The sequence below is a fragment of the Oratosquilla oratoria genome, chromosome 4, assembly GCF_046742065.1.
Source record: "Oratosquilla oratoria isolate Oo_2021 chromosome 4, ASM4674206v1, whole genome shotgun sequence".
Classification (NCBI taxonomy): Eukaryota; Metazoa; Arthropoda; class Malacostraca; order Stomatopoda; family Squillidae; genus Oratosquilla; species Oratosquilla oratoria.
Window position 1 is genome coordinate 84671513 of NC_134780.1, and position 17656 is coordinate 84689168.

General features: G+C 38.5%; 2 protein-coding genes across 2 annotated transcripts in view; one reads left to right on the forward strand and one right to left on the reverse strand.

Moving 5' to 3' along the window:
- LOC143025010 (uncharacterized) overlaps positions 1-5859 on the reverse strand; it is a 29093-nt gene extending 23234 nt beyond the window's left edge. The window contains exon 1 of the mRNA XM_076184615.1: positions 5610-5859. Within this exon, the coding sequence (XP_076040730.1) occupies positions 5610-5693 (84 nt within the window). The 5' untranslated portion in view covers positions 5694-5859. The remainder of the gene's footprint in view (positions 1-5609) is intronic.
- Positions 5860-6165: 306 nt separating this feature from the next.
- Positions 6166-12001, forward strand: LOC143025011 (uncharacterized). The gene is made up of 3 exons (XM_076184616.1): positions 6166-6217; positions 10715-10748; positions 11474-12001. Exon 3 carries the CDS (start codon positions 11474-11476, stop codon positions 11927-11929), a length of 456 nt encoding a protein of 151 aa, XP_076040731.1. The 5' UTR covers positions 6166-6217; positions 10715-10748; the 3' UTR covers positions 11930-12001.
- Positions 12002-17656: the final 5655 nt, after the last annotated feature.

Here is a 17656-nt window from a genome sequence, read left to right on the forward strand (position 1 = left end):
CTTAAATATGAGTCCAATTCTTTTGCACAGCATTGGATGCCTGATGCACAATGATGTATTACAATATTCGCATTATAGAATATTAAGTCACCATTGATTTATTTGTTCTCATTCAAACTGAGTAATAATAAACACAGAAAACATGATCAAGCCAGTTCACAGAGTTCATGGTAACTCAGCTACAACTACAAAATAAATAGAATCACGACGTCGACGGCGGCATCCTTGTATACCCACTCGTGTCTCATTCATGATGCATATGTAAGCATTATTGTATGGAAGAGGTTACAATCACATTCCATTTCTAACTGTAAAGTCATTATCCGAAAGACTTGGGAATATGGTTTGTGCACTTAACTTTCTCTATTTCATGCACTTCAGCATAAATTAATTCTAAGTTTTGGCACATTAAGCCTCATTAAGCCTGTGGCATGCTGAGGAGGGTGAATCTGAAGAGGTGGTGACCCTAGGCATCCAAATTGGGAGGAGCATCCAATCAGATCATTTGGGAACAAGAACTTAATAAATTTGGTTTATTTATATTTAAATTGAATAAAGTGTTTATTTTATGTTTCATCTGTGTTAAAATCCCTTCCTTTCTCATATTTCTCAATTCCATGAGGCCTTATACTTGAATCTTTGGGGCATACAGTCAAGGAGTTGGCCCCTGGAATTACCAGATCTCTGCACAACACTGAAGATGGCTAGTCTAATAGCTGCTAGTGCTAGCAACTAATTAACTCATCTGACAGTGTTGACACTATAATGGTTTGGAGGCAAGTTTATTAACTTTCTGTTGACATTGGGGAAGAAGAGGGGTAGCTTACAAATTACTAGCACTAGTGGCTACTAAACTAGCTCCCTGACCTAATTACAAAAATTTCAAGCTTTGCTTATATCATGTTCCATGTTGTGTCACATTATGGGTGTGGCACTGTAACTTATGAAGTTGGTCCGTGACAGATGTATTATATAACTAGACCCACACATCATCCAATAATATGGCTCTTGCTACTTATTTTTAAAAGTTCCCATTGATGTTAAATTTAACCAACTAGTATGCTATCTTATGATAATAAGATGTGAAACCAAAAAGAATCAGCTATCTCTTAAGTGTTCCAGTTGCAGGGGACTTACGAATCAGAGGCAGAGGAGAACACAACTGGGGCATTTTGCTGCTGTGGTCAAAGGGCATCAAAACAACGATGGTGCAGAAATGTAATGCCATCTCAAATCATGAGAATTTCTTGACATGATTCAGATAGAAATTGATAAATTGTAAACCTTCTTCACACAAAAATAAAGTGGAAGGATTGTGTGAAGCCAGGTAAATAGGAATATACAGTGGCCGAAAAAAAAGTTACATTTTGAGCGCAAATAAAAATATTACACGCGAATCGACTTATAAATCTTATTCTTGTTCCCGCCATACGAGAAGTGGTGGAACTAGTGCTGATGTAGGATGCTTGGTCTCTCTTTACTCCCTTCTACCCCCACGCCTCACTCCTCTGAGCTACCATAGCTCGATGAGAGAGGATCACCTGAAGGCTGCTCCCGAGCGCCCCTTATTTTACTCGAGGGCCGCCTTTCCCGCCCTGTATCTCCACTTCTACCGGGCACAATGGTAAAAAGTCAGCTTTCTTTGGCGCAGAAGAGTCGGGCCCTGGCTCTATTAGAACAAGGAATGTCTGTGATACGCGTGGCGGCTGAGCTGCAGGTCACAAGAATGACGATTTACCGCCTCAAGAAAGCAGGTGGCGCTCTGCCCCCGGGTACCACACCACGAAGGAAGGAGGGCTCCGGCCGGCAAAGGAAGACTTTGCCACGCACAGACCACATTCTGAAGAGAGAAGTGATGTTAGACCCTAGTATAACGGCCTTAGAACTAAAAGAAAAACATCCGGAGCTGCTCAAGAAGGTCGCAGTCAGAACGATACAGCATCGACTTCAGAAAGACTTGAAATTACCAGCACGTCGAGCCGCCAAGAAACCTCTTCTGACTGAGAACATGATAAAGAAAATGCTGCAGTTCTTCAAGAAATATCAACACTGGACATCAGAAGAGTGGAAGAAGGTCATGTTCAGTGACGAGAGTACGTTCCGGCTCATCAGGGGTATTTTGAAGATCATCAGATGCCCAAGTGATGCCTCCCGCTATGACCCAAAGCACACAGTCAAAACCGTGAAACATCCCGACAGCGTGATGGTATAGGGCACCTTCAGCGGGAATAAGGGCGGAGGTGGCTTATTCTTCCTATCCAAGAACATCACTATGAAGTCAGACAACTACATCGATGTTCTGCTTGACCACATGATGAAGTTCTGGGAGATACACAACAGCAACTTTTTCATGCACAACGGCGCACCAGAACACAAATCAAAAGCAGTCAAGAAATTCCTCGAGGACAATCATATTGACATTCTAGAGTGGCCTGGTAACTCCCCTGACCTCAATCCAACCGAAAATGCTTGGAAAAAAAATAAAGAACACCCTGCAGAAGGAACGACCCAGCAGCATACTGGAGCTGAAGGATACCCTGAAGAAGCAGTGGATTTCGATGGACCCGGAGTATTTTGCCACTCTTGCCGCTTCCATGCCCAGGAGGATTGAGAGGGTCATCAAGATGAAAGGAAATATGACAAAATACTAAAATGTAAAAAAATTTGTATAAGTATTGCGATCATAAAAGGTGAACATAACCCATTTAACTTGTATTTTTGTGTTTATCTAACCAAAAATTCTAATTGTAATTTTTTTTTGCAGCCACTGTAGACTAGGTCTATAGATGTAACTAACTGGCATCTGTTGTTGGCACTTGTATGTGCTCCCCCTATAAAAAGGAGGGACACAGGCCATTGGACTCTCACTCTCACATTCCCGCCCGTCTTCATACTCCTCTGTCCTCTGTATTTGTGTAAATAATTAATTTTTGTTAATATTTTTATATTATGTAAATTAAATAGTTTGCACCTCACCTTTAATTTCAATCCCAGTGTAAAACATATTGAAGGCATTAAGCATGCTAGCAACTGAATTGATGGAACCGATCAAATCGTGGCCAGGTTTGATACAGCAACTCAAATACAATACGCTAGTCTGACACTTTGGTTGTTGCTAGACAGTTTTGGCCAGCTGTGGGAAAGAACCTAGATTGAAAAAGTTAAGTACACAAGAAAATAATGAAGGAGACTGCAAGAGATCATAAGGCCTACACTAGGCAGTTCCATGTCCATTACCACCTGTCATCCCCATCCATAAAGTTGTCTAACCATTTCTTATAACAACCAATTGTTTTAGTGCTCAATGCACGGTTTTTAAGTCTATTCCATTCCTTAACCACCCTATTAGTAGACCAGTTCTTACCCATTTCCTTTTTAAATCTAAAATGGTCCAATCTAAATTCATTACTATGATTCCTACCCTGTTGTCTTAATATGATGACCTTGTTTGCATCACCTCTGTTAGATAACCCTGCACTCTGCATCTTTCTAGAGATTGTAAGTTAATGTGCCTAAGCCTCTCTTCATAAGGTAAATTTCTGAACCCATGTATCGTTTTGATCATTCTTCTCTATATTGATTCTAGTGAACTGATGTTCATTCTATAGGATGGAGACCAAAAATAATAAAGTACTGGAGATGGGTAGGTGATATAGCCCAAGCTCAAACAATACACGAGTCCTAATCTAAGTATGATAATTGGAAATCAAAGATATAGATTAAGTTGGAACCGTGCATGAATTTGAGTCTAGATATTTCAGAAAATTAGAGAACAGGAGACAGAGACAGGACCCAACAAACATTTCTCCTTTCCTGTATACTACAATTAGGTAAACACAGGATCCCCCAAGAGAAATACCCAGAGTACCACCCATTTTACCAGGTAAAAAGGGCAATTACGGTGACCAGTATGGAAACCTGATTGAAGTTCATTTAGAAGATAATTTTCTACCAGCCTATAAATACCCACATCAGTTTTGCTACTCTCTTGATACAGTTGTACCACTCTAATTCTAGGTCATCTGGCACTATGCCTGGACTGATTGAAACATGGTTTATTGGATGGGCAATTACACAGGCACTGTCCTTCTCAAAATGAGCTGAGATGTTGTCCATACCAGTACCCTTACTGGGGCTCAAGTCTTCTAATTGACCACCTCATAGGATACGAGTGCATGCTCCAAATTGAAAATCCTTTCACTGATGTTGAGTTTTCTATAAAATATATTTACTACAACAAATCTGTATCTACCTGAACTATTTGGAAGTGCTTGAACAAGAAGCTATGGTGGTGAAGAATTCATTGAAATGATTAACCACATTTAGATATGTAAAACGCGAGATCACCAGAACCCCTATATGCCCTAATTAGTGGTATTTTTGCTTCTTTCAGCTAGGCTAATCTTTCTTCCACCCACTTCATCCACCTAATACAGTATAACTTGGTTAATATACCCCGATGCCTTTGGACCTACAGTATGTGATGAAAACAAGAGACAAATTGTAAAAATAAGTTCCAATATGTTAATGTTGACCTATCTCATTTCATGCCCACAGTATATTAGGCACACTTATTCCTCACTAGTTTAGGTTAATTAGATTCACACTAATTCTGTTATTCCAAAGGTTCAAACACAAATTCACTAATTTAAAAAAATTTCATGTTTTCATGGGAACTCCCTGATTTACTGGGAAAGCCTGAAAATTCTCAAGCTCTATTCATTGCAGACACAGAGAATGCTATATAGTGATTTATGTCTGAAAAGTCCTGAAGGGCACAGCACCAAAACCATCACAAAATGGAGGTGGTATCAAAATGAAATACCCCCCAGGCCCAGGTTTGGTAGAAACTGCAAAGGTCCATAAACAGTTGTTCCCAACAACTACGGCCGCTTTCAAACGAGTTTCCGTATGCACGTTCGAGTGCACCGCATTTTAACTTTCAGTGGAGTTCAATGGTACCTTTCACATGATGCATTTTGCGGTCCCATTGAACTCCATTGAAAGTTAAAACGCAGCGCACCCGAATGTGCATATGGAAACGCTCATGTGAAAGTGGCCTAAAGAAGATCAGGGCAGAAAGCTTCACCTGTGCTGGCCTGAAACACTTCAACTGTCTCCCAAGTGAGATAAGGGACCTATCGGGAGCCAGCACAGAGGCTAGACAAATTCCTGGACAATATCAAATATGATAAATATCTCAGATGACCCTCCAATCCTGCAAAGCCAAACTTCAGGAAGTGGCAATGAATTCAATTGCAGTCCAGTTTCAATATAATGTATGAGGCTTAGGCAGAGACATGGGAGTGGCATGTCCCCAGACTGGCCAGCGAATGGACAATACCCCCCAACGGACAAAAACCCAATCAGTGTAAAATGTGACTGTCATACCTGGACAAAAAGTTGAAAAACCCAGCCCAGTGCCAGTGCCAATCTACAGGTTGGATTAAGTTAGGTTATGTCCTCCCCTCCCCAATTTTCCTATTGGGTTTTTGTCTGTTATGAATATTGGATTTTTATCCGTTAAGGTTTTGTCATGTGTTCAGACTGGCCATAGCGCCATGGTGATGGTACACCAAAACCTACCTACATTTCTTCAAGACCTTTACCTGTATTTTTCCAAGAACTCCACTTGTCTGTAGTGTTTTGGTCACAAGATCTTTCAGACTTGCATCTTCTTCTTCTATTGACATAGTGGAGATAGTCTAATATAAATTGTTGAAATTACACCTTCACCTTTTCTCAACCTTCACTTGACTTGAATTTTTGTTATTTCGAACACAAAACGTAAACAGTGTTACCGATATTTTGAAGTTAAAATGATTACATGGCAACTGTAGAATGTTTATGCATCCGTTGAAAAACCGCTAAGTTTAGATATGACAGAAGAATTGTAACTATTGTAAAATTAATACCAAAACATAAATACATTGCATCACAATAATTACAAATTACGATAAAATGTTTATCTCACGATGCGCAAATATATGTTTATTTTACATTTAAATTGTCGTTGTCACTGCGAAAGGATAAAAATTGGATAAACAATAAAGAAGTAAATACATAAAATAATTTTTCATGTTCCTATGATTACTGTAATTATTTAAAAATCCAAAACACACACACACCCTACATGAATTTGAGTCTATGTTAGAAAATTAGAGAATAAGAGACAGAACCCAGCGAGCGTAGCAACTTTCCTGTGTACTGCAATTAGGTAAACACACACACACACACATATACTATTTAATTAGGTGAATACTGGGCGTAGTTTGTTCTGCCTATATGTCCAGATCTTGTATGTTAATATATAGTCCTTGGCCGGCGTGCAGCGAGAGTAACAGCGCAGCTTCATAATTAAATTTCACGTTTTGATGTATCCAATATTTATCCAGTCTTCTTTCAAATGTAGATCACTCGGGGCTTCTACAATAGTTGATGGGAGGTTATTCCATGTGTTGAGTATTCTTTCCGCAAAGAAGTTTTGCCTCAGCCTTGTACACATATGTTCTTCATTTATACTTGTGTCCTATTGTAGCTGGGCCTGCACCCTCATCGAGCTGCAGGTATCCCCGTTTCGTACTTTCTAGTTACTATTTGATATGCCTCTATCTTATCACCCCTCAGTCTCCTGTATACTAGTGTAGGCAGCTGCAGCACTTTCAGTCATGAGCCCCAGAATCACCTTTGTTGCTCTTCTCTGTACTTTCCAAAGAGGTTATATATTTTTTTTCTAATTGGACTCCAGATCATGTTACCATATTCAAGATGAGGTCTCACTAATGCAATATAAGGTTTCCTGAAAATTTCGTGGTCTAAGTATATGAAAGACCTGATAAGCCCCATAACTGTACTTGTTTTGTTAATGTTTTCATTTATGTTTTTCAATTCAATTGCTCACCCACCATTATGCCCAGATCTTTTCCTATGTCAGCTCTCTCTAAAGATACTACTTGGCTTTCATTCCTCATTGTATACTGCCTGTGTTCATATGACTTAGACCTTGACACTGTCAAATCTTGCAGTTCTTAGGGTGAAACTGAAGTAGCCATCTCTCTGACCACTCTTGAAGTCTATTTATGTTGTTTTGGAGTATATTTCTTGGTAAGTGGAGTTCACTATCTCTCTTAAACCCTTTGTATCATCCACAAACATGTATAAAGTTGAGACTATATTATCAAGCAAATCATTGATCTATAATAAACAACAGAGGTCCAATGACACTACCTTGAGGCACTCCACTTGACACCTCTTTCCATTCTGATGATGAGCCCCCAACAACAACTCACTGTTTTCTCCCTAATAGTAATGCTGAAATCCACAAAAAAAGTTGTCCACTGATACCATAGATTTTTAACTTAAAGATGAACCTCTTGTATGGCACTGTATCAAAGGCTTTTTAAATATCCAATCTAGCTCACCCCCTCTGTCAAGTGCTTCAGTCCAGACATTCATCTCATTCAACATTTGCAATGCAATTGTTCTGCCACTCATAAAACAGTATTCTGTCTCTTATTATAGATTCCAGAACTTTACAAATAACACATGTGAGACTTATGGATCTATAGTTACTTGGATTTTTCCTACAGCCCTTCTTAAACATTACAGATACTTTTGCTCTCTTCCACATCTCTGGTACTTTCACTCATGAGTCCAACATTTGATCCAAGACCATGGTGAATCATGTATATATGCAGTGGCACTATGGTCACCCAGTACTTAAAAGAATATAAGGAAAATCGAGAGAATCCAGAGAGCAACTATGAAGATGATGGCCCCATATGAAGACAGATTGTCAAAACTAGAATTACAGACTCTGGAACAAAGGGGAGAAAGAGGTGACTTGTTGAACATCTACAGAATTATGAGAGGTATAAAAGTCCTTGACAGAGAAGACTTACTAAATTGGGATAAGAAAAACACAAGAGGACATGAAGGAAGTTCAAAAAGGACAGTTATAGAGGAGACCTGAAAAAGAAGAGCTTTCCCCACAGAGTGGTGGATGTATGGAACATACTAGATGAAACAATAGTGTGTGCAAAAACAATACACAAATTTAAGAACAAATTAGTCATGGTGAAATACAGAGAAAAGACACCACAAGTAAGACACACCGTAAGATACAACTAGGTAATTATATATATATATATATATATATATACACACATATATATATTTATATATATATATATATATACACACATATATATATATATATATATATATATATATATATATATATACGTATACAATATACATATACACATTATATATATATATATATATATATATATATATATATATACATATATACATATATACATATATGTCATCGGTTCTATGGACGTGGTCAGTCTCTTCACCCACGTCCCCGTGGATGAAACTATTGACATGATTTGTAGTAGGATCTACCACGACAGAGAAGCAGGAGACACCCCCTTGGCGATACCTGAAAACACACTACGCTGTCTCCTTCGCGCGTGTACCAAAGAAGCCCCGTTTTATGGACCTGATGGTAATATGTATGTCCAAATTGATGGTGTTGCCATGGGGTCCCCCTTAGGCGTCCTCTTTGCTAATTTTTATATGGGCACCATAGAAAGGAGAATATTTCTGCATCACCCCGAACTTCTACCTTCTGTTTATGTAAGGTACGTAGACGATGTTTTCATTAGTGCAGAAAATGAAAACAGTATTTTACAAATCGTGAGCACCTTTAAACGTCATTCCTCCCTTGACTTCACCCATGAACTCGAAGCCAATTATAAACTCCCCTTTTTGGACGTTTTAGTTCACCGAGGCCCTCACTCTTTCTCCACCGAAGTATATGTGAAGGCTACAAACCTGGGTTTTTGTCTCAACGGTGCTAGCGAGTGCCCAGAGAAATACCGCAGGAGTGTGATAAATTCCTTTGTTAAAAGAGCCCTCACACATTCTTCTACTTGGACTTCCACCCATGCTGAATTGCAGAGAGTCTCACAACTCCTTGCCAATAATGGTTACTCAAAACAATTGGTTGATGAGACAATAAAGCGACATCTAGACAGTTTCGTGACACAAGCCCCCTCCACAACAGAAAAACCTTGTCATATTTCCCTCTTCTATAAAAACTTCATGTCTTCCGCACATAAAGAAGACGAAAAGGCTTTAAGAAAGATCATCAGCACACATGTCATCCCTACAGACCCCCATGCCATCCTGAAGCTCATCATTTTTTACAAAACAAAAAGAACATCAAGCCTCATCATGAAAAATAGTTGCCTCCCACAGACAAGGCCTTTACAAGAGGTGAATCTTATATACCAATTCCATTGCAACTTTGGTGACTGCAGTCGCCTCAATTCACGGTATATAGGTTCAACCACTACCACCTTGTCAAAAAGGATGACGGCACATTTACAGGATGGGGCAATACTCTGTCACACTGGTAACACACATGGACACTCCCTCACCAGGCAACAACTAGAAACACAAACAACAATACTGTATCGTGAACAAGACAGAAGGAGATTAAGGATGGCTGAATCAATTTTTATTCGTCTAGATCAACCCTCCATCAATATCCAGCTACAGCCTGAAGTTTCTCTCCCATCAATGAGGAAGCCCAACCAGCAACCTACAGGGAACCCGTCGGCACTCCGTGGGTAGCTAGGCGGACACGACATCTCCCCCGCCACACCTCATATGACTTCCTGTCCCAGTGTTTCTTCGCGGGTACAAAATCTCCCCCGCCACACCTCGTATGTCATTCCTGTTTTCACAGTGTATATTGTAACTCCTGAAGATGACCTCTGATTGGGTCGAAAGACGTCTAGAGTAAACACCATGTACCTTGGAGATTCTATCAATACCCTGACCTCCAACCTCCGCTCTCTCATTCGAAATATCGAGAGTACTTCTTACAAGTTGAACAATGCTACTACTGCTGTAGACTTCAACAAAGCCTGTATTCAAAATGGCCTCCTTCCAAAATATATATATATATATATATATATATATATATATATATGTGTGTATATATATATATATTTATATATATATATATATATATATATATATATATATATATATATATTGTGAAAGACAAACAATTCTGATTTCTGATTACTAAAATATCTAGAAAAGGCAATAATATCATACAGCTGGGCTGGTGCTTAGATTCCTATAAGATCAGTTTAGTTGAATCCTGTCCAAGTTTCTGATATATATGAGAAAAATATAAACTCCATATGTGGTCATTTAAGGTGTGATAGATTAACAACTACTCGGATTAAGGAAAGGGAGGCACAGGGAAATGAGATAAAGTCATAACCTAGGCTAGGCTACATGAACGACATTCACAGTCTGTATTCACCTATTACCTAATTGTAGTATAAAGGAAAGGAGCTACACTTGTAGGATAGTCTCTTACTCTTCAATTTATCATATTCATACCTAGTTTTATAGTTATGCATGGTTACAACTTAATCTATATCCTTGTATTCCAGTTATCATAGTTAGATTTTAATCCACGTATTACTTGGGCTATATCACCTTCTAAGATATTCATAGTGTATTTAATTGTAGTATACAGGAAATTAGCAGTATTCGAGGGATCCTGTCTCCTATTTTCCTAATTATAACTAGATTCAAATTCATTCATGGTTCCAACTTGGTCTACATCCTTATTTCCCCATTATTTTTATATATTAATTCATACACAGTATTGTTCCAGCTTGGGCTGTACAGTATATCCAAAAATATTCCAAGTAAGTATCTGTATGTAAAATGTATTTCTACATATATATGTATTATAATCCAATATATAAAGAATTAGTAAATATTTGCAAACAAATATCACTTTCCCCGAGCATTAGGAATAAACATGAAGTCATTTTATATCTGGCGTTTGAACAAACATAAGACTGCAACAAAGATTTTCGTGTTTCCCGCCATCTTGCAAATCTGAAAGATTGGATTGCAACTGAAATTATGTACGAACATGTTCAAGAATTATTGAAATAATAAATACTGAAATGGATTTCACTATTATAATTTTTATTTACTAACAAATTTCACCATTTGATAGATCGGTAATTCAAACAATTTATACATGTCACATAGTTCAACCTGTTATTCTTTACCACGTATACACTCACTCCTTTTATATTATTCATACAATAATTTCTACATCCTTGATCTAAAAATTATATAAAAGTCATTATTAATGTTAAACAGGCATGCATATGTTGATTATGAATATATTAGCTCATAATGTTTTCATAAGCTCAGTAACAGTTGTTAACTCGACCTAAATAGATACAATGTGCCGTGGGGTCTCATATGTACGAGTGAAGATATCTTGACTGTTAAATTGATACAGCGTACAGTCTGATCAGTGGGACAACTACTACATTGAGAGTGGTGAGGTAAAAGTATGTCAAAGGGAATCATTTTACAAGTGCTGTATCCGTCACTTTATCAATAATTTCAGATGGCAATGGCAACATCGTCACCGATAGCCAAGCCTGCTCGGCCGCCCACTGTGGTTCGTATCCGGCGCATGGGTGGAAAAACTGTGCAAGATTGTGACGTTTACATCGGAAGGCATATGTATCAAGGAGGGTGGAGGTTAAAGAAGTCAGAATGGTACAACCCCCACTCTGTGAAGAAATGCGGGAGTGCGCTTGAAGCTTGCTTAAAGTTTGCAGAGTATTTATTCGACGGAGCGGGCAAAGTACTTCAAGAACAGTTGCCGTGCTTGGCAGGCAAAACACTTGGTTGTTGGTGCAAGAGAAAGTTTGGTGACTACTGCCACGGAGACGTTATCGTGATAGCGTTTGAATTGATTGTGTTGAATCGAACACCCAAAGACCAAAAGCTGTACGATCTGATCCATAAAAGATGTGGGCCTGCTCTTGCAGAGATTCAAAAGAAAATTAACGGTTGATATAATTAAGTGTTGAGCAAATTTATTTTGTAATATTTCCTAGGTTTGTCAACAATAAACATCAGAAAATATGTTGTTTTTAATTATACATGTATTTCGTGTCCAGACGATAGTATGTGAAATTGTTTGAAATTTTAATTGAGATGAAGCTCAATCCAGCAGCTTGGTGTCATTCTCGACATACGGTATTCAACTATGACCAGAGCCTGGAGTTGCAAGCTCCTTGTTGTAAGGAACCATTTGCCAAAGATTAAACTAAATTACTCTGATAGTATACGTGTAGGTGTCCAGTGGGTTTTTATTTTCATTACATCCATTTCATGCAATCATATGTGGCGTTTCTTTTCCGTAAAATTTTAGAAGTGCTCATCTGCGTGATATAGCAATAGAAAATTAAATAAATCGTAAATCATAATACATCAATGTAATATACTTCATTCTTGGCAGTAAATAATAATAGGAAAGGTTGCTAAAACTATAAACATACAAACGTAGCCGCTTCGGTTGCTTGAGATGCCATCTTTGTTTTGGTAGGGGCTGAGGCCAAAGAAATTACAATATGGTTAATTCGTCTATTCTAACGTAATTCATTAATGCAGTACCTGTAATCCATAAAAACAAAGATGGCGTCTAAGCCTAAGGGAGTAGAAGCGACTTCATTTGTTTCTGTATAAGTTTTAGCAACGTTTTCTGATATTGATTTTCGACAAGAAAATATTTATTACATTGATGTATTATAATTGACAGAATTAATACTTAGTTTTCTAATGCTATGCCGCGTAGGTGTGCACTTATAAAAAAAAAAAAAAAAACCTTGCTGGTAACATTTTCTGTTGAGTACTACCGTCAACCATGCCCATGTCCAACTGACAAGCTGAACAGTAGTGGTGGGCAGCTACCGGTAAAGTTACCGGTTTTATCGGTAACAGCTTTGACGGTAGCTTACCGGCAATAATTCTACTACCGTTAAGGTTCCGTTAACCGATAAGCTATACCAAACACTCGTGGAGCGGTAAGCACGTCTCGGCTTGGTGGTACTGAGTGACGGTAGTGGTGGGCAGCTACCGGTAGTTACGGGTTTTATCGGTAACAACCTTGACGGTAGCTTACCAGCAAAAAATCTGCTACCGTTTAGGCTCCGTTAACCGATAAGCTATCCCATAATACTCAGAGAGCGGGAAGCACGTTTCGGCTTGTTGGTACTGAGTGACAGTACTGACGGCCCTACGTAGGATGAAAATTAACAGGAACGTATTCAACGTGCTAGATCGTCCTGCTCCCTTCTCGGCCCACAGATGCACAGTACGAAATGTACGTATTCGAATATGAAAATTAACAGTCGTGCTAGATCGTTTTGTTCGCATCTCGGCCCGCAGGGGTTCAGTGCAAAATGTACGTATTCGATTAGTCAGCCTATGTTCCGGTGGGCATGTATCCAAATGGATGCACATAATAAAAAATTAAAATAAAACATATGCGTGTGTTTTTTGTCCATTTAAAGGTACTATAATATAAATATAGGGATCGTAGAGTCCTGCTATTACAAAATTAACGTAATTCCAATAAAATAAATGACAACTATGAACAATTGAAAAAAATATATAAGAGGAACTTGGTAAAAAAAAAACATTATGAAAATGACCTACATATGTCAATTCATCTCGCACAAAACCTTTAAAACCTCAATTGTACAAAAAAAAAACTTTGTCCTGACTAAATGAAAAATGGGTGATTTTGGAAATGAATTTTTATGTGTAATGTGTAAAAATGATGCATGTAATTATTTTTCTTTTATGAAATTGTGTTTCTATGTGAAAAATATATTCTTTGTATGAAATTGCACTTACATAGAGACGGAAGTGGAGTGTGAGAGGGGGATTGGTGAGTAGGCCTATGCACTGAGGGAGAGTAGGTAATGCTGTGACCTTACACGCACCCCCTCCCTACTCCCCGCCCACGAGAGTTGGAGTAACGACTCGGAGCGCAGGATTTTTATAGTGACGACGTTACAAAATTTGTGACTACACACCATAGTAGGATGAAATTTGTTTAGATTTAAGTCATAAAGGCGACTCGAACTTGGGACGTCACTACTACCTCACGAGTCTTTTACCGGTAAATTACCGGTAATTCCGGTAACGGCATTGTTGTTTACCGGTAATTCCGGTATTGAAATTAGCGGTATTTGCCCAGCACTACTGAACAGTACATTAGGCAACAATGCACTTGACGGTGATCTCCCAAGCACTAGTGGTGGGCAGCTACCGGTAAAGTTACCGGCTTTATCGGTAACAACCTTAACGGAAGCTTACCGGCAAAAATTCTGCTACCATTAAGGCTCCGTTAACCGATAACTCGATAAGCCAGGGGTGAAATTCATCACCAGGGGGGAAATTTTGATTTTCTGGGGGTGAATTGTAACCACAATAAGTTTACGGGGTAAGGAAAGCAATTATAGGTTTTGGCCGATCTGGCCTGTCACCTGGGCTGGAATTATACCTGTGCTGACCCAAGTTAATCTTAGGATTAGAAAAAAACAAAAGGATTTTTAGTAATATTTGCATATTATTTAGAATGCACCTTTTGAAACAAACTATCTTGGAGAGGAGGGGGGAATGACACTCTGGCAAATGATGAAAGTGGTGCATGGGCCAAGCAAGGCTGAGAACCACTGCGATAAGCTATACCATAACACTCAGAGAGCAGTAAGGACGTCACGGCTTGGTGGTACTGAGTGACGGTAGTGGTGGTCAGCTACCGGTAAAGTTACGGGTTTTTATCGGTAACCTTGACGGTAGCTTACCGGCAAACATTCTGCTACCGTTAAGGCTCCGTTAACCGGTAACTCGATAAGCTATACCATAACAATCAGAGAGCGGTAAGCACGTCTCAGCTTGGTGGTACTGAAGGGCCCAGTGTCCCGCTAATTTTATCGGTTAAACTTTTACCATTAAGCAAGTATGTACCGCTAAGGTCTCGGTAATTTTTTACCATGAAAACCGGTTTTTTCGGCACTTTTTTAATTTCTTAATTGAATTAATGTTATTTCTGTGATCAGCATACGAAACTATTAATTGCGATAGTTTCATCGAAAAATTCCGCGTGTCGCCAAACGAAGACCCATATATGTGTATATATATATATATATATATATATATATATATATATATATATATATATATGCTTAAGTGATGAAAATGCCAATATGCTTCTGTTTCTAAATAAGAATATGAGCTAATTTGTATGAAAAGATAACTGAGGAAATAAAAAAAAAAAAAAACATGCTGACAATGAAATCTAATATATCCTTGAGTATTCACCTTGGTCTTTGGATCACGTGCTGGGCTAATTTGTATGAAATAAGTATTAAAACAAGGGAGCATTGAAACAGTATTTAGGAAAACTTTTATTACAAATTAGTCAGGTTAGGTTAGTTTTTAAGAAAACATTTATTACAAATTAGTCAAAGCTCATTATATGTGTATGTGTGTGTGTGTATTAACAAAATTCCCACTCCCACATGCACCCTCCAAACATGAACCCATGCATGCAGACAGACGCGGATGAAAGTTGATACACCACACCCACCCTCAGACACCCTCCATTCGCTCACTCGCGCGATAGATAACATACTATAGTAGCACCAATTAAAGTTGGACTTTTTCCCTTTACAATGACATAACAATCAAAATAATATGTAAAATAGAACCAGAGATATAGCTTATTAAAGGACAAAAACATTGATTTTTCGAACTCGACTCGAACTTGGGACGTCATTACTACCTCACGAGTCTTTTACCGGTAAACTGTCGGTAATTTCGGTAACGGTATTGTTGTTCACCGGTAATTCCGGTATTGAAATTAGCGGCATTTGCCCAGCACTACCAAACACCATCCCACCGGTACCAAAATATTTGCATTTTGTAATAGGGATTAACAAATAGGTTAATTTGATTCCACTGCTGGACAAAAACCTCTCTCGAACTATTCCATAACTTGCAAGACTGCACCAACCTCTGCTGGGTCATCCTTACAATACCATCTTGTCCCTTCAACTTTTGTCTGGTTTCCCTCTTGCTTTTCCTCGTTTCATACATTTTAGGACATTCTTTGTAAATTATGGGACATTGTAAGATAAGGTGATTCATTTGGTTGTATATTATAAAAAGTAACAGTGGTTAAAGTAGAAACATGCAGCAACAACAAAAAACAATCTTAAAACGTATTGATTACACAACGTAACAAAAATTTTCAAAAGTTATCTTTATCGTATTTTTTATCAAATTTCTGCAGGTTCAAAAATATAGTTATTATTTCTGTATCATTGACCGTCATAGAAACCCATCGTCTTTCAATTGTATCATATATTCGGAATTATGTTCCTCGACTAAATGTACATCTATTTTTCTTTTTCTTTTTTAAATTCTGATATTTTCAGAATGGCTACTAGAGGAAGTAAAATTTATACAGAAACATTTTGCTTTGTGTGTGGGTGTTTTATATAAAAAAAGTAGCACATAAGGTCGTTGTCACGGCTCGCGTATGAGTCAGGCTAGTCGCGACACGAAAAACAAGTTTAGGCCGTCTGCATATGGACGAATGAAAATTCAGGCAGGGTAATTAAAGTTCGTTAAAATTAGATATTATTACTTTAACAAAAACAACATACATGAACATATAATAACAGCATATTACATATGGCATGGCAAGAACTAATTTTATATTACCAAGTATTTGTTTTGTTTTTGTTTGCAACACGAAGTCCAAGTGGGCGAGACGAAGTCATAATTATGGTGTAGACGAGTCTTGATACCGGTTGCGAGGTCGCAACAACGGTCGGGGTGGGGGTGGGGGCAAATAGTTTAAGGTGAAGCTTATGGATAACTTCTGGTAGTCGGGAACAAGTAAGATATTTGATAATTTTTCTTAAGCAGAAAATAACAGTCTAGTCGCTCGTCAAGCTGCAATCTGGAGAATGCCCGATGCAATTAACAAAAACGAAGGCTGAGCACTTCGCTTGAAGAAGACGGATTGTAGTTGTGGTCCAAAGGACTTATTTAGTGGAGTTGCAATCGACGAATGTAGAAGAGGTTCTACGTGCGTAGATTCAGATGGGCCCCCGGCTTCAGCTTCTTTTCTTGCCTTCTCTTTCTGATTTGTTCTCTCTAGTCCCTCTCGGTAGTCTTTTTGCTTCTCTATTGACATTGTCCAGGTCGATCTCTGCATCGCCTTTACTTACTCCGTGAATGGGAGCAGACCTTTTGAGTAGTTGTAAAGCGTCTGTAGAGCGATAGTTTAAAGATCTTCAGCCAATGGGAAAGCGGAGTGAGCTTTTCCCGCTAAATTATGGTACGTTTCTCAGCTTGGCGTCCTTGGATAATACGCAATGGGCGCGCTTCAACAGTCTGGTATTGCGCGATGCTTAAATGTTTTAAGAAATATATACATTACAAATTATAATACAATATAAAATATACATAACATATATTCACGCAAGGCGTGCCTTAGAATTACAAACAGGAGACTATTCACACAAGGGTGTGACAGCACAACCACATAATTCTACTCACGTTAAGGACGTGACAGTCGTGAAAGGTACCTAATTGTTGATAGCGTACAAACTATTTCTGAATGCCCATGGGTGACCAGGACAAACCATGGGCCCCTCGTATGATATGTGGAAGCTGTCGATCTTCTCTAGAAGGATGGTTAAGAGGTACAGGAAAG